The sequence below is a fragment of the Mauremys mutica genome, chromosome 7, assembly GCF_020497125.1.
Source record: "Mauremys mutica isolate MM-2020 ecotype Southern chromosome 7, ASM2049712v1, whole genome shotgun sequence".
In the NCBI taxonomy this organism is placed as follows: domain Eukaryota; kingdom Metazoa; phylum Chordata; order Testudines; family Geoemydidae; genus Mauremys; species Mauremys mutica.
The window spans coordinates 75,012,486-75,030,294 of NC_059078.1; the positions used below are offsets into that span (position 1 = coordinate 75,012,486).

General features: G+C 42.3%; 1 protein-coding gene across 1 annotated transcript in view; it reads left to right on the forward strand.

The window, feature by feature from the left end:
* The first annotated feature begins 1,954 nt into the window (after positions 1 to 1,954).
* CDHR1 (cadherin related family member 1) overlaps positions 1,955 to 17,809 on the forward strand; it is a 59,874-nt gene continuing 44,019 nt past the window's right edge. Inside the window, exons 1-6 of the mRNA XM_045025425.1 lie at positions 1,955 to 2,015; positions 2,761 to 2,856; positions 12,599 to 12,744; positions 14,130 to 14,180; positions 15,809 to 15,898; positions 16,594 to 16,680. Coding sequence (XP_044881360.1) covers positions 1,955 to 2,015; positions 2,761 to 2,856; positions 12,599 to 12,744; positions 14,130 to 14,180; positions 15,809 to 15,898; positions 16,594 to 16,680 — 531 coding nt within the window. The remainder of the gene's footprint in view (positions 2,016 to 2,760; positions 2,857 to 12,598; positions 12,745 to 14,129; positions 14,181 to 15,808; positions 15,899 to 16,593; positions 16,681 to 17,809) is intronic.

Consider the following 17,809-nt stretch of genomic DNA (forward strand, 5'->3'; position numbering starts at 1 on the left):
GACTTCAGTTGGCTTTGGATCAGGCCCTGTGAGTAGCAACTTGAAGATTTTCCTGTTTCTTCTGCAAGAAGAACATACACGGGGGCAATTTAACCCTTTGTTCATTAAACCAAGCCTGGGAGTTCCAGGTAACAAGCTGGGCCGAACCCATGGCACTCATATGTTTCAGAAATAATTCATGTGCTTTTCACCCACTCATGGAGCCACATCCTGCACTCCTTGCTCAGGCAAAGGTCCCACTGAAGCCAATAGGAGTCTTGCTGAGTAAGGAGTCGGCGTTTGGCCTGTCTAAGGCAGCTGGAAAGGACAGAAAGCTTGTTCCAAATGCTTAGTTAATAATAGTAAAATGAATGGAATGATCACAAAAGTGCTGACAAATGGAGTACATCCACTGGGGCCCAGTCTGCAGCTGCTGCATGGTTGGGCCCTCTAGGACATGGACAACACAGTGCAAATTATTCCCACCAAGGATCAGTCCTACTCCCATCGGCAATGGCTTCCATCCAGCAAAGCACGGAAGTGTGTGAGTAATCCTAGTGAAGGTAAGCACATGCGTAAATGCTGTGCTTTGGATCCAGACCATGGGGTATGATTTAGAGAGAACTACCTTTAGGAAGAGAGAGATTATTTCATTCTCCATGATCAGTTGGTATTCTCTGCCTTTACTGAGAGCTCCTAGCAAGAGTGCCTAGATAGTGCAGTTGTGATGTGTGGGTATGGTGACGTGGCTACCTGTCCACTGGAAACTGGACTGATCTCACTAACGCCGTCACTTCCAATTCACTTTCAGTCCCAATGTATATAGTTCATGTCTGCCAGAAGAAAAAGTAACTTTGATCACACCAGAGTAGCAAAGTAGTTTATTTAAAAAAATAAAAATCCTGGGCAAAGAGAAAAAGGACTTGTGTTAATTTCTTGCTAACTTCTGAGGGGGTTGTTTTTTGTGTGCTGTTCTGTAAATTCAAAAACATCATTAAAATACATTAGAGCATTCTTAAAGGGAAAGAATTCTGCATCAAGCTGACAGCTAGAAGGCTGCTTAAACATCTCCCTTTAGGAATTATTACCATTTGCCAAGTTTCTCTTATGTTTTGTTTATATGCATTTTCCAGTGTGGGTTTCTTTCCCCCCGAATTTACTGAATATATATATATTTGTGTAGCATGAAATACACTTTTAACTGTATGAAACAGAAAACAAAGAGAAAAAAACCTATTTCGTTAATATTTTCTTTGGAATGCTTTTTTTTTAAGTTTCAGGGTGTTAATTATAAGTTATATACCAGCTATAAAAGATGCATCAAAAATTTAACTGAAATCCAGACATTTAGAAAACAAATCTTTAGGCCATCTCATGAATAAAAAAAACCCATTGCTGGCTTCTGTCTATGATATTTTCTGTTGTAATTGATGACTGTCCTCCTTTAAAGTATTGATATTAAAGTATTGATGCTTAATGTACCATGCATTTGTTTTGAGTTCCTACCCCTTTGTTTCTCAATGAAGCCAAAATCTAAAATAAATAAAAATCCCTCTTAGCTCTGAAAAGCAGAGGAGTAAATTAGAGAATAAGACATATATTTTTAAAAATTCAACTTTACCTGCCTTCTGGCTTCTATATTCAAGCAGTGAAGAATGGCTCATTAGGCAACCTAAACACAGTGCAAACAACCGATCCTGTGAGAATGATGTTGATTCCTCCCAACCTTGTATCAGAAATGAGTCCCACAGCTCCTTGCAAAGTAATTGGTCTAATTAGGTGGTAGGAAGGAGCTTCTTTAAATTCCTCAGAAATTAAGACGTGTCATCCGCTTAACATCTTAACATCTGTTACTGCCTCTTGCACATTTCACCACCGCACAGGTCTGAAGGAGACTTTGCAAGTCCCTTTAGACAAAAAAAACAAACCAAAACACCTTTGAAACAGAGAAGAAATTAGCCTTTCCTTCAGTGGGATGAAGCATGTAAGGCATTTCGCCCCATCTTTATTTCTCAATTTGGTGCATGTTTGCCTGGGTGAGTACGGCTTTCTCTTTGTTAATAAACAAATAGAAGGACATGGCATATCCTATAGTAATCCTTACTGATGGGATAATGTGGTCCTGAAATTGTTTCCTGAGAGACTGATCACTGTGCACGTTACCCCCTCCTCCTGTTTGCATATTTGAAATTTTGTTTCAAATGGGCTATTTTGATTTTTAATTGAGAGTGATTAGAATGACAACTAATTTGCTTTCTTTTTTTTTCTTTAACTTTATTGTCTGGCAGCAAGTAAGTAACTATTTAATTATGGCTTATTGCTCATTCAGTAGGTGTAATTTCAAAATATATTTAGAATATTGATAGGTTATTACTTAGCCATTGGCCAGGTGTCAGACATATACACACAGAGTGTATGGGAACTGCATACAGAAATGGTGAATGGGCGTGAAGGTTACTTTGCAACACGCCGTTTCTGAATGTTTGAGGCTCTTTAAACATATCCTGTTTAGTTCTTTTTTTCTACACTCATATTCTTTAAATGCTGCTGTGCGGTATTTATGTGAATTATTGGTACAACACCATAGGGGAGCAATTTAACATATATATAATTTAAAAGGTAAAAAGTTCATGAGTGTAATTGGATATGTTACATACGAACTCACATTATTTCCCAAAGGGCTCATCATTCTTTGTACACAGACAGAGGCAGGATAGGAAATCTAAGTTACTGCAGTTTATGAAATGCTTTTCTTTGGATTCTGCTTTGTTTTAATTGCAGCTCAGGCAAATTATGCCCCCTACTTCTTTGATAATGGAGCCAGCAGCACTAATGGGAACATGGCACTTCTCAGCCTTTCAGAAGACACACCTGTTGGTCAGTATCACAGTAAATGTGTTTAAATAAATTCTAAAATTGCTGTCCTTTGTTGCCTGAATCATTACAAAGGTATGGGAAAGCATACAATTTATTTTGTTACAGTGTCCATTAACATATGCCCAAAATGTTCTAGTAGCTTTGCCTTTGATGGACTTAAATGTTATTCTTTCTCTCTTTATAGACCTTGCTTCATTTAAAATGACTTGTTTGAATGCAAACTGCATTTTAAAATCGTTATTCTTCTCTCACACACTATTGGTCACCTGATTCAACCAGAGCATCCGAGCATGAGTGTTGTGAGGTCATAAATGATTTGTGATATTAAGAGAGATTCTTGTCTGCCCAGGCAGATGCTTATGGGAAGAGAACAGAGTTGTTGATAATTATTAATGACAGCTTAACTGTACATTGAAATGAAAATAAGAGAGAACACACACGAGGTTTTTCTTCAAATAATTATCATCCTTTTTATGTTTAAAGTAGAAATGGTTGAATATTTACTGTCACAATATTTTTGTGATTTTTTTTAACTAACTGGGGTAAAAAAAATCCCTTTTTTTTATTGAAAATTTTGGAGGTTCTATTTCCCAACCAGCTCTACCTTAAAGGTTTTATGGTTTAAAAAAAAATAGCAAAGCAATGCACCCAAATGCAGCACTGGAACTCTGTTTTGTGTTTACTCTTGTCTGGCTGTAGTTACTAGCTTTTGAATGAGCCCCATAAAAGGTAGGCACTATCTGTTCTGGTTGGAATTAAAGTGAGTGAGATTTTTAAAAAGTTCTCAGCCTGGGCCTAATTCTGCTCCCATTGTCATCAATGGCGCAACACCATGCTTTGGAAAATTTCACCCTAAAGTTTCTTTGGCATGTTTTGTAACAGGAGGTGTTTGTCATGGTGTGGTTGGGAAAAGTATCCCCAGCCCACTCTTGTTTGGAGTGCTATGTACTGGTTACTTCTACTCCAGACACATCTGCATTTCAGTGGTGGTGAAGATATAGCCAGTGGAATTTCACTCTAACAGGAAAGGACCAATGTTGCAAAAATTATCCTTCTCTTCCTTTTGGGATTGATGGCATGGATTCTCTTCAGTTTCTGCAGCTGTAGGACAAAGGGCCACTCCTGGTGGGGCAGACTCCAGCAACACCAGCCTGAGGTCTGGTCTACACTTAAGTTTTAGGTTGGATCATGAATTTTAGGTTAACATAGTTACATTGCTCAGGTGTGTGAAAAATCCACATCCCTGAGCAATGTAGCTATGCCAACTTAAACTCCAGTGTAGATGAAGGTAGGTCAATGGAAGAATGCTTCCATTAACCTAGCTACCACTGCTTGAGAGGTCAGTGGTCCTACAGTGATGGAAAAATCCTGTCCGTCGCTGTAGGCCGTATCTACACTAAGAGGTTATGGCTGCATAGCTATGGTGCCGTATCTGTGCTGCTGCAGTCCCCATAGTGTAGACGTAGTCTGAGTCTTCTTTACTCCTTCCTGGGCTCTGTGACATGAGGGATCAGAGTTTCTTCTTCAGCTCTTCCCACCAATGGGAGAGTGGCAACATCGACCAGAGAAGAGGGGAAGGAATGATGATCCTAGAAATGTACCATCTAGCACATAGCTTATAGTGTTAAGTGATGCATTTTCCAGTGGAATTAGCTCAGCTGGAGACTGCCCATGGTGAACCTGAGTTTCACTATAAGCAGACTGAAGCTGCAGAGCCAGTGGGAATTTGCTCTGACTCCAGCAATCGAAGGCCAGCACCAGTGTACCCACACCAAGTAAACCCCCCAGTGCAGTCAGGAAAGCTGTGATTTGCACCAGTGGATACTACCCCTGACACTCAGGTAGATCCCAGCTTTTCTTGTCTACACTTGGGGTTTGTTCTGGGGAAGCTACATCAGTGGCTGGCCAGTGACTACTGTAATCGAGGCAAAATCCCAACATAGACCAAGCCTACAAGAGGACTGAAAATCCATTAGTATACAATGAAGCAAAATGTGACTCTTGTGCCATTTCAGACAGGATGAAATTCACCCTGATGCTAAGGGTTCACTCAAAAATAATCAAATCACTTAAACCCCAGGTAGGGGCTGCAGGTTGGTAGATGGTTAGGAGCGGGAGAGAGAGGTGTTTTTTTGGCTTAGATCTCAGGTGGTCTCAGAGTCCCAGCTAGAAGTGCGTCTCTGATAGGCAATTAGCTAGGCTCAGAAACTTAAGAGGATGCTGGGCAGCTCTCATAAGGGGAGACATGGGATTGCTGTCCAGAAGCCAGGAGACGGTGACCCTACCATTTAAGTGCTTCTCCAAGCCTCTCTGGTCTGAGATTTCCTTGTCTGAGTGGGTTGGAAGTAGCGTGAAGACCTCTATTCTGGCAGTACTTTGGTATGTTCCTTTCCAGTCTTGCTTAGAACTTGGATGTGCCATGAAGAAAAATGAGAAAATAAAATCAAATTTACCAGCAGGCCAATTCAATGCATTCCTCTGTTACTAATTTAACAGATAGTCTAGATGTGTAATGGGTTGAAAAAACTCAGAGTAATTTCAATGGTTCACTGTCAAACAGGAAGGAAATATCTAGTGGGGTCCTGCAGGGAACTGTCCTATGTCCAGTGCTATTCAATATTTCCATGGATGACACCAATATTTTACGGATGACACCAAGCTGGAATGGGTTGCAAAGCACTTTGGAGGACAGGATTAGAATTCAAATGACCTTGAAAAATTGGAAAATTGGTCTGAAATCAATTAGATGAAATTCAGTAAAGACACTGTCAAAGTACTTCACTTAGGAAGAAAACATCAAATGCTAACTACAAAATGGGGAATAACTGGCAAGGCGGTAGTACTGCAGACAAGCATCTGGGATGATAGTGGATCTCACACTGAATGTGAGTCAACAGTGTGATGCAGTTGTGAAAAAGGCAAATGTCATTCTGGGGTGTATTAAGAGTATCATATGTAAGACACGAGAGGTAACTGCTCCTATCTCTTGGCACTGGTGAGACCTCAGCTGAGTACTGTGTCCAGTTTGGGGTACCACACCTTAAGAAAGATGTGAACAAATTTGAGAGACCAGAGGAGAGCTACAAAAAATGTAAAAGCTTTAGAAAACCTGACCTATGAGGAAAGGTTGAAAGAATTGGGCATGTGTAGTTTAGAGAAGATAAGGCTGAGGAGGGACCTGATAACAATCTTCAAATATGTAAAAGATTGTTATGAAGAGGATGGTGATCAATTGTTCTCCATGTCCACTGAGGATAGGACAAGAAGTAATTTGCTTAGTTTGCAGTAAGGGAGTGTAGTGAGGCGGCCTGGCTCCCGACGGCCCCAGAGAGGGAGGAACCGGAACAGCCACCTCAGTGGGCGGAGCCACTGCCACCTGTTCCCGCCCCCTGGAAGTCAAGGGGCGGGACAGGAAGTATAAAAGCCCGGCCTCAGCGCTCAGTTGGAGCCCAGCGGCCGGAGAGGACAGACGTTCCTGATCGGGCTCCTGCTGGACCGAGCCTGCCCCGAGCCAGGTACCCTGACGCGGACGGACCGAGCCTCCCTCGAGCCAGGTATCCTGACGTAGACCGACCGAGCCTCCCTCGAGCCAGGTACCCCGAGGTGGACTGGCCGAGCCTGCCCCGAGCCCGGTACCCCGAGGAGCGACCCGAGCGTCCCCCTGACCCGAGTCCGGAGGAGCAGCCCGACCTAGACCGCCTTCAGCACGCCGAGGAGCCCATGGTGTGGGACCCCGCTGCCGAGCCCAGCGACGAGCAGGTACCCGAGGAGGGGGAGATGGAGTGTAGCCCGGGGGTAGCCGAACCCTGTCCGGCTGAGGGCACTGACGTGCCCATGTCAGTGTGTTGCGGCCAGGATCCCCACTGACTGCAGCGGATCCACGCCGCTGCTAGGGCCCTGGGCTGGGACACAGTGGAGTGGGTGGGCCTGTGTCCCCCCTGCCACCCCACTCACGGGTGGCAGGCTCCCCCTCCTACCAGCGTTCAGGCAGAGAAGCCTGCACTTACCTGCTGGGGCTCAGCGCCTGCTACAAGGACCTGAGCCCCTGTATTGTTGTGACTGCTCAGCTCCTGGTACAAGGACCTGAGCCCTGAACTGTACCTGGTGTTGCTCAGCCCTGCCCGAGGGCCTGAGCCCCTTTGAACTATTGTGGTTGCCCCGCCCTGACCTAGGGCTTGGGCTTCGGACTGGGTTACTGCTCAGCTCCTGAGACAAGGACCTGAGCCCCTGAGACTATTATTACTGCTCAGCTCCTGAGGTAAGGACCTGAGCCCTAAAACCTAGTACTAAGTGTTTGGTGCCCCGCCCTGACTGAGGGCCTGGGCTTGCTAGTGCCCCTGTGTGTTCAGCTCCTGCTGAGAGGATCTGAGCTCAGAACTGCTGTGTTACTGCCCCGCCCTGATTGAGGGCCTGGGCGTAGCTTATTAACTTTGTTGTTGCTCAGCCTGCAGGAAGGATCTGAGCCCCCTGGACTCTTGTGTGCTGCCCCGCCCTGAGCTAGGGCTTGGGCCTACTAACTTTGTGATTGCTCCGCTCCGGCTACAAGGACCGGAACTTAGAACTGATTGGCTGCCCCGCCCGGACTGAGGGCCGGGGCCCATTGACTTTATTGGTGCTCAGCCTGCAGGAAGGATCTGAGCCTAGAACTAGTGTTTGCTGCCCCGCCCTGACTGAGGGCTGGGGCTCATTGCAGTAACCGTGTGCCTTTTGTACAGCCCCTGCCTGAGGGGCAGAACCCCGAGACCTTCAGAACCCGGAGACTGATTTGGGCCGTGTAGTGAGGCAGCCTGGCTCCCGACGGCCCCTGAGAGGGCACGGCCCCAACACCGGACTATTACAGGGAGATTTAGGTTGGATATTAGGAAAAACTTTCTAACTGTACTGATACTATAAGCACCTGAACAAGTTACCGAAGGAGGTTGTGGAATCCCCATCACTGGAGGTTTTTAAGAATAGGCTGGACAAACACCTGTCCGGGATGGTCTAGGTATACTTGGTCCTGCCTTGGTCAGCACAGCGGAGGCTGGACTAGAAGAACTCTTTATGTCTTTTTCAGCCCTACATTTCTATGATTTTATTATTCTAAGGCTCCCTCAAGTGAAGGATCCAAATGGGGCAGCTGCTTCAGTGCTAATGTGCTATTTATTGAGTGCTGCCTGTGTGCTGAGTGCTACACTAAGCAAAGATCCCTGCCCTCCCGGAGGTTGCAGCTAAAGGGCCAGATTGTGGCTTTATCAGTTACTGTTGTATTTTCCCCTGTCCCTATATGAATAATACTCTATTTGCTTCTGTTTATGACAAGAGGGGGCTGTTTGCTTGTACCCACTGATAGGATTTTGGTTGGATTTTTAATTTACTTCTTTTTCAGCAAGTGGAGTCAGCGTGCCTAGGATAGCTTTTTAATTGGCATTAACACTGTGCTGGGAAGTGTTCCCAGGGTGTTAATGATATGGAGAGCTTGTGCATGATATAACTCATCCAATATTAGGAGCTGATACTGAACTGGAAGAGAAATTGCAATCGAACAATTCAGTTTCAATGGCACATAACCAAGTGTATCAGTTATACCCGAAAAACCAGCTCAGGAAACAGTAGGGCATAAAGATCAATCAGCCCCATTGTTTCCTATTGGGAGACCTCAGAAATCTCAGACTTGACATGAATGTCAGTGTTTCATATTACCTTCAGCAGTAGAAATTTCCTGTTGCCCTTATAAGCAAGTCCCTAAAAGCTGCAGCAGGTAAAATGCTTCAATTACCACAAGAGATTTTTGATATGACTAGTGCATAGGCTTGCAAAGAAGATGCCAGATTGTATGGCTAATATTTGACTTACAGTGGTGTTCCCTCCATGCATATCCTCTTTTCCCCACATAAAGGATGAAAACTGCAAAGGATGAAAACCTTACTGGGTTTTTGAACACTCAGTTTCCATCCTGCAGATAGTTCAGTGGGAAGGGGTGGATTTGCACAAGTTCAGGTTGAAATACATTCTCACACACTTGCATAAAATTCTTCTTCTGTAGCCCTTATGCTGCATTGTCTACTGGATGATTGTGTTTCTTGGGAGTGATATTATTGTTGTTATTTATGTGTACTGGGGCAGTTCCTAGGAGTCCTGATGATGGAACAGGGTCCCATTATGTTAGGTGCTATACAAACACAACAAAAAGGAGATCCTTGCCTGAAACAGTAGTTAGTGTATTAGACTGGGAGCCAGGATTTCTAGGTTGCCACTGGCTTGCTGTGAGATCTTGGGCCTTTTTGACTTAGTTTCCCCATCTGTACAATGGGTGTATTATTTGCTGCACGGCGGTATTGTTGAGCTTAATTAAAGTGATTTGCTTTCCATAGATGAAAGGTATCACATATTGCAAATGTCAAGTGCTATTTTTATCACTAATGTTCATGGCATCTGAAACATCCAGTATAGCTTTTTAAACAGATAATACAACTGGAACAGCTGCCAGAGACAAATATGCTAGAAACCCACAGCAGGATGTCTCAGAGAGGTAGAAGAAATCAGCTGGAAGGCAGAAAAACAGTTACGCATTTGGAGAGGAAATAGACAGGATAGAGATATATAAGGTTGAAGAGACAGAGAGTGAGAAATATAACAGTGAGGCAATTAAAAAGTGGAAAGTTATAATGACACAAAAAAGAGTGAGAAAAAGACTACATTGACATTGGAGTCATTGGAGTCAATCCAGATATATGCCTGTGTCAATGAGAGCAGAATCTGGCCTGAAATGTGTGTAACATCAAGACAAAGATTTTCAGAAACAAAAACATTTGAAGTCAATGGGAGCTGCTGGATGTTCATCTCTTTTGAAAATCAGCTCCCTTATATAGGAAGCTAAGTCAGGATATAGACATCTCGCTGTGACACCCCATTTTTTGAGAAAAATCTCAGACCAAGTTTTTTCTTTTTCCCCTTTTATTTTGCAGTAAAGCAAAAATAACATTGACTCCTCTGCCTTTTCCTAGTTATTTGGTGAATTACAAAGTTATATTTATAATTTTCCTGGGAGTTTTTAAATGGAAAAGCCTAAGGAAAACATGATTTGGTTTGCAATTTTGTGTGCCTGTTTTCCAAACTCTTCGTACTCACTGGTGATGGGTTAAGCTGGATCTTGGCAGTGTGTACTACCAGCATACCTCTTGTTCCTCTGTTACTCTATGCAAAATTTTAACGTTTACTTTAAGAAAACACCACATTTTTAGCACTTCCAATAGCAGAGATTGCCATAAAAATGAGATCTGATGCACTGCAGTCTGACTGAATCTTCCAATAGCCTCTTAAAATAATCCCTCTATCTTTGTGGATAACCAAATACGCTGAGTGTCAACTTCAGATGCCATGTTGCTTGATGTTCCACAGCCCTTTAGCCCTCTGCTCCATTGTATTGTGCCTTCATAGGTTTAATTTCTATATCTGAAGAGTGAGCAAGTGATCTTTGAAAAGCTTTTATTACAAAACCTGAGAAAATACAAGAAAACATTCATGATGCATAATTGCTATTGACAGCACCACAATCTACAGCACATCAACTGTAGTTAGGGAGCTAGTAATCTGCAGCAGCATTGTCTATCTCTGCTGCTAAAATAACCACATGTGCTCTAGTGCAGACATCAAAAAGATATTGAACTGCTGCATGATTTTAAGATAACAGGGGTCGGCAACCTTTCAGAAGTGGTGTGCCGAATCTTCATTTATTCACTCTAATTTAAGGTTTTGCGTGCCAGTAATATATTTTAACGGTTTTAGAAGGTCTCTTTCTATAAGTCTATAATGTATAACTAAACTATTGTTGTGTGTAAAGTAAATAAGGTTTTTAAAATGTTTAAAAAGCTTAATTTAAAATTAAATTAAATGGGAGAGCCTCCCAGACCGGTGGCCAGAACCCAGGCGGTGTGAGTGCCACTGAAAATCAGCTCACGTGCCGCCTTCGGTACGTGTGCCATAGGTTGCCTACCCCTGCTTTATAACTTAGGGTAAAAATCTTGCAAAACTCAGTGTTTCTGAATGGTTTAAACCAGGAACAAGGCAAAACTTGGTGGTTTCATCAGACAATACACACTAACCTTGTGTGAATCCTTAAATCTGGAGCCCACCTCTGCCACATTTATTTTTAGGAGAGCACAGTTCACCTCTGTGGGCCGTGCTTGGATCATTCATGCTGCCACTGACAGAGCCAGGAAAAAAGATCTTCCTTCTAATCACCTTGCCACACAACTTCCTCAGCCACGATCCTTCCTTTAGGAGAAGGAGCTATGACTTTTTGTGGGCTGTCTGTGGTATAAGCAAATTTCACTGTTCACCCAGCTGGTAGAGTTACTCAGCTACAATACTTTTGCCACAATGTAAAATATAAGTTTCCATAAGCGTGGTTTTGTGTACTGAACCCTCAGAATTTCAAGGGAGAAAAGTTCTGAGCATAATTTTTAGAGTTGTTTGTGGTTCTTACTAGAAAGAATGATCTTCCTAGTGGTTAGAGCATTGGACTGGACCTCAAGACTCCTGAGTTCTACTTCTGACTCTGGCACTAACTTGTCGTATGATCTTGGGTAATTCACATAACTTGTTTGTGCTCAGTTTACCCATCTGTAAAATGGGGATAACACCACCTGTCAGGCCCAGTTAATTGATGCTAGAAAAGTATTTTAAGATTCTGGGATGAAGGGTGCTATATAAATGCAAAGTAGGATAATGGACTTTCAAGGATGTTGCCCAGTAAATGCCCCACAATGTTTTGAAAATGCAGTTCCCTCAGGAAATGTCACATTTGATAAAAAGAGTCAATTCACCACACAAGCTGGCACCATCTTCTCATGTATTTAAAAATAGAAATAATATCTCTTTTGACCATCTAGTAGGCGAATTAGACTGATTAATTTATAGGATTTATTCATTTGTGTGTGTGTGTGAGTGGATGGTTGGGTGTGTTGTGTAAGGAATTTAAATGAAGGGAAAGCTAAGTGGAAGAAAGGAGGTTGACATTTATTTAGTTCTGCGAATGGGTAAGCCTGTGATCATTCTGACATCTCTGTCAGGGGAGAGTTCCATAGTCCAGGTCTAGCTCTTGTGGAAGTTGTCTTCAGCATTCACGGGGCTCCACATATTTGACTTACAGTTCCATTGTTCCAGTGAGGCATAGCTGTCCTGTGAGGATGGGCAGCAGTCTTCCTGTCAGCTGCAGATGTAAGTAGGTATTTTAATGCTCCCATGGCCGGCTGGGCATCCAATAGCATTGAGGACCCCAATGGTGTGGACGAGTTTAACAATCTGTGGACAGTTACCCTCAATAGTGGGGAATGTTACAGAGGATACAAATCATTCAGAGCTCTTACTTCTTCCTACCAGCATCACCTCAGCCTTGCTTGGGTTCAGGGTTAGTCAGCTACTCTTCATCCAAATGAATTTTATGAGGGGAGAGGATTGAACTTTATGCTATTCTGCAGCTGAGGGCTCTGGAAGGGGAGGACCAGTTGCCCACACTGATTATCTGGGTTTAACCAATAGGCAGAATCGTAACTATTGAACTGTATACTTATGATCTGGTGTTTGCTTCTGACCTTAAACTCTGTACCTCTATGAATACATTCCTAGAAATCGGAGCTGGTTTACAAAACTTCACTAACCATAAAAAGGAACTAAATGCATAAGGAATAGTTCAATGAAAACATATCCTGGTTGAAGTTACCATTGGGAAGTCTCATGGAATGACTAAATCTCTTTTCAGGTACACATGTGTACACTCTGAATGGAACCGACCCAGAAGGAGATCCTGTGACCTACGGAATGACCTATGAAACTGGGTCAAGAAGTTACTTTGCCATTGACACAAACTTTGGAAATGTCACCTTGATTGAGGAGCTTGATAGAGAGGTAAAGTACAATGAAATGGTACCCATCTGCATGTTTCTATAATTGATTCAAGTTCTTAATTTGATTAGTAGTTTTAAGGGAGAGTGTCAGTTCAGACCCTGGTGTAAATGGTAACTTGAAATCTTTCAGTCATGATTTGAGGACTTGAGTTACTCAGTCAGAGGTTATGGGTCTGTTACAGACAAGGGTAGGTGAGGTTCTGTGGCCTGCAATGTGTGGGGAGGTCGGACTAGATGATCATGACAGTCCCTTCTGGCCATAAAATCTGAGTCTATTTGGCCTCCAAATCATGTAAACTTATTCTGCAGTCTAATTCTATCCATATTAATATAATACAGTATATTATTGCACCTGTCACCTCCTTTTCCAGTTAATTTATAACACTGCTTCTACTACAGAATCCTGGAGTACACAACTGTTAAACTCTTGCCAAGTAGAAAATTCACTGCTTATTCCTACGCTGTTTTCTGTCTAGTTCCTGATGCAGCTAAGGTTCTCTAATTCTAGGAGATGGAATCTGAATTTCTTTAGTATTCTCCCAGATGTAAGATGAGTTGGGTTCTCTGTAATTATTTTTCAAGGACAGATTGATTATGATACCAAAAATGAATATTGCTCAGCATATATGCTCTTTCCCACATACACACAAGCATATTTTCTTAGGGGTCAGACCCTCAATTAAGTGCCTGCTGCCGCTGTTGAATTTCCTTAAATATTTCATTTGGGACTGATTACAAATAATAGAAATAAAAGTTACTAAAATGGGTTAAGAGACATGTATCCAGTTAAATGAAAGCCCTTCCTGTCAGCTCAGGAAAGTCCCACCAAACATGGCATATTAGGCAACCTTGTTCCAAGATCAGATGCTCTAAACTCCTGATTTGACCTGTTTTGGGGGCAAATCCTTTTCAGGTGAGACTGCCCAATATTTATTAAATCCCTTAAACTACTGTGCACCAAATGAGCAGAAGTTTCACACAATACCTTTTGAGTTAGTATTTTCTTGAAAAATGCAAAAGTTGACTTCCAGCAGCTCACACATAGGAATTGCTGGATCAAATTGCATGGTCCATCTAGTCCAGCATTCTGTCTTCAACAGTGGCCAATATTGGATGCCTCAGAGGGAAATGCAAGAAATCCCACAAAATGTCGATGCAGGCTAATTTCTCCCCCTCCCCCATGAAAGACTCATCCTAATCCCTAATAGTTAGAGATCGTCTTATGCCCCAAAACATGAGGCTTTATTTCCTTTCCAGTACCCACTTTGTTAGTGTTAACTGTTATAACTCTGGGTATTCTTGAGAGCCATTTAAATACGCAAACCCTCCTTGAATAATTTTGCTAAATACTGGACCTCTGTTTAAATGAATTGTCTTTGTTTGCAGAAAGAAGATGAGATTGAAGTTATAGTCAGTATTTCAGATGGCCTGAGTACAGTGAGTATTCACATGTGCCAAAGCTTGTCAAGCTCACCCTTTCTGCATTAGCTACCTTTCAGACAGTATCTTGTTTTATAAGAAAACATGGCCCAATGAGGGTCTTATGCTCCTTATGCTCTTTGATGAAATCACAGTAACTCAGACCTAAATCCAACTCCTTGCAGTCATTTCAAACTGATTTTGGATTCTGTGGTCCAAGGCAAAAGTCTGACTCAAAGTAGGCTGTAAAACCATGGTATCTTTTCATACAAGGTGTCACCTCAGGCTGAGACCATAGTAGGTCTCAAGCCCAAAGAAGAGTTGGGCCTGGTCAATTTTTGAAGACCTCTAATGAAAAATTCAGTGTTGCAGGAGTTAGTGTTGGAGAATCAGTAGCTGGCATTCCGCCCTTTGAGTCACTACTGAACTTGCATGGTGTGGCATTGCACTAAGAAGCTCTGTGTTGCTTGGAGTGCTGTTTTTGTTTGTTTGTTTTGTTGTTGGTTTGTTGTTGTTGAAAGTCTGATTATTAAGGGCCTGATATCATTTTCATAAGAGTAATTGAAGTGACTGCACCAATATCCTGACCTAATTCCACTTGAGACCCATACATTTCCCTGTTGTTTTTATTTGTTTTAAAGATAGGAAGGATGGTTTTATGATTAAGGCACAGGACTGGTGGTCAGAAAACTTGGGTATTATTTCTGGATGTGCCACAAAACTATCCATGGGAACTTGGGCAAGTCACGTAGGCCCAGATCCTCAAACGTATTTCAGTGCCTAACTCCCATTGATTTCAGTGGAAGTTAGGCACCAACATACCTTTGAGGATCTGGGCCTTAATCTCTGTGTTTTCATTTTTCTCCTCTGTAAAACTGGAATAATGATACTCTGCAATGCTTCCTTACTCAGAGGAGTGTAGTGAGAATAAATGTTTAGGAGGCTCAGATATAATGAGCAGTGCCATAGAAATCTCCTTAAATAAAAGTATCTGGATCAAGTATACATCTTTACTTCACAAAAAATGGTGCAGTTTTGCTGGGAATTGATGTTAGCTACCGCATTTCATCCAAGAAGAGGTACCCTTTATGTTGGATGCCAGAGTGAGATTTCTAGGTATAAATGGGACCAGATTTTCAAAGTTAGCTGCATGCATTTGCACACACCCAGTTAATGCACCAGTGGTATCAAATGAGATATCTGCACATCATAGCCAGCTAGGCACCTATAGCCTTGCCTATGCACAGATATCTCATTTGTGTGCATGCATCAGGTATATTTTGAAGCTCTTGAAGAGTCTAGTAAGTGTGAAACTAACTGAAAATCAGCCCCATAATCTGTTGTTAATAGAGTGCCCTGAGAATTTGAAAGTCATTATATACATCAGTAAATAATACTCTCATGGAAAGCTTTACATTCTTTCTTTTTTGGGGGCGGAGGCGGGGGGAGGAAATTCTTTAAGAAGCCTATGATGTTCTCTCTTTCCATTTTCCTACTGAATGATGGTAGCTTGAGGACATTCCACAACAAAGCAGTTTTTCACTGCTATTGAACTTCTTAGCCAGTCGGGATCATAGTATGCAAATGAACAAGCGTATGGTGTAATTTAGTTTATTTCAATAAGTGTTCATCATATTCCACTCCAGGTTGCTGAAAAAGTCCGAATCCTTGTTACAGATGCTAATGATGAGAGTCCAGAGTTTATCAACACACCTTACATAGTCCAAGTCCCAGAGGTTGGTTGAGGGTTTTTTCCATGCTATAAGTATGTTTGAATGGGGAGCAGGGAAGAGAAACTAATGTGTTTTCTGTAATATACCATCACTAATGTGATTAACTCAGTGTTTAGCTGGTTAGGTTTTGAGTGTCACTAAAGTGTATGGTTAGTGAGGAAGTCATGCTGTGGTGTTCTCCACTGTCTGAATGCGCGTGGTCTCCCATGGGAAAGCTGTGATGCTTATTTGCACACTATTTTCCACAGGAAGCCTGCTCCTGCTCCCATTGACATCAATGGGGATTTTACCACTGACTTCAACGGGAGGAGGAGCAACATCATAGAAGAGGAAGATTTCTCTGTCTTCTTGACCCCTACACAGACATTTCTCTTTTCCTGTTTCTGCCCCAATCTTTCCCTTATTTTTAATATATTTTCTTCCTCTTTTATCCCATAATTTCCCTCACTTTCATCCCCACTCATACATGTGCCCATTCACTCTCCATCACATTCTGTGTTTCATTCTCTCCTGCCTTTCAATCACTTTTCCTTCTACCTTCTGAATCCCCCATTCCCACCTGCTTTTCTTTTTTAGGTTTCTCATTCCTTTGCTGCTTTCCATCCCTCTCTCATTCATTCCTCATTTCTTGCCTTTCTCATCTTTTCTCTCATTACTCTGCCAGTCCCCCTGATTCTAGTAACTGTTTTGATTCACAGAACACTCCCTCTGGGAGCAGTATCTTTAAGATCGAGGCAGTGGACAAAGACACGGGTTCCGGGGGAAGTATCACCTACTTCTTGCAGGTATTGGCATTACATGTATGTTTAAAAGTTGTCTCATTTACTGAGGCGCTCAGGCCCCAAGAGGATAAAAACAAGGCCATGGAGCTTGTTAGAAGTGTCACCATAACAGTAGGAGTGATCCCAGACAATGCATGAGATAAATAGATTCTAAATTAATATGCTCCTCCTAGGAAAAGGCTGGGGTGGTTGATTGTGGACTGGGAACTGTTAGCATTCAGCTTCAATTCAGGATTCAATCATCTTCAGCCCTACTCATGCCTTCTCTGATCCCTCCTCAGTCTTCCTCAGCTGCTTCTAGCCACACGTGGTTCTCTGCAGTGTTTCAGCTACAACACTCCTTCTGCTTCTCAGGGTTTTTTTGTTTTGTTTTACTGTAGTAGTTCTACTGGTACAACCTCTGGTGTAGATGCAGTTAGATCAGAAAGAGGTAGCTTATACCCCTATAGATTATTTCCCTTCCTCTCTGGGAATAAGCTTAATAATAATAATAATAATAAGCTACCAGTATAAGTACATTTACACCCATATAACTGCATACACAGTACGGGTGATGTACTGCTTTAACTATGCCAAGATAACTAAATCTGTGCAACTTTTATACTAAGTAAGGCCTTAGTGTGGGAGGAGGGAACAACACGGCTGAATTATCAGGTGGGTCAGAAAACTTCTGTTGCACTCCCGATAACTCTGGATAAAAGTCAGACAGCTGAGAAGGTCAGCGGAGAAAGAACTCTCCTGTGATTGGTTCTGCATTGTGATCTGATGGTGCAGTAGGGTCCATCTGCCAAAAAACTAATACGTACAGCTAAATATTTTTCTATTACCTCCATCAGATATATTCACACATCCTTTCATTTTTGCTGCTCTACTCCTGCTCATACTTGCAACATGATTAACTTATGCAGTGTTTTAAGGTTCTAACAGAACATCTGTCTCCTGCCACATCATTGGCATTCTCATGTTTCCTGCTTCCTTTTCTCTTCCCCACTTATTCTTGTTTATCGGGAGCCTAGGCAAGTAGCAACTATCACTTTTGCACTATCTCAGTGAAGAGAAGTACAAACAAGGGCACTGCCTTGGGTGAACTAATAACAGATATTTGAAAGGCATGTTTGAAAGGGTTGACCAC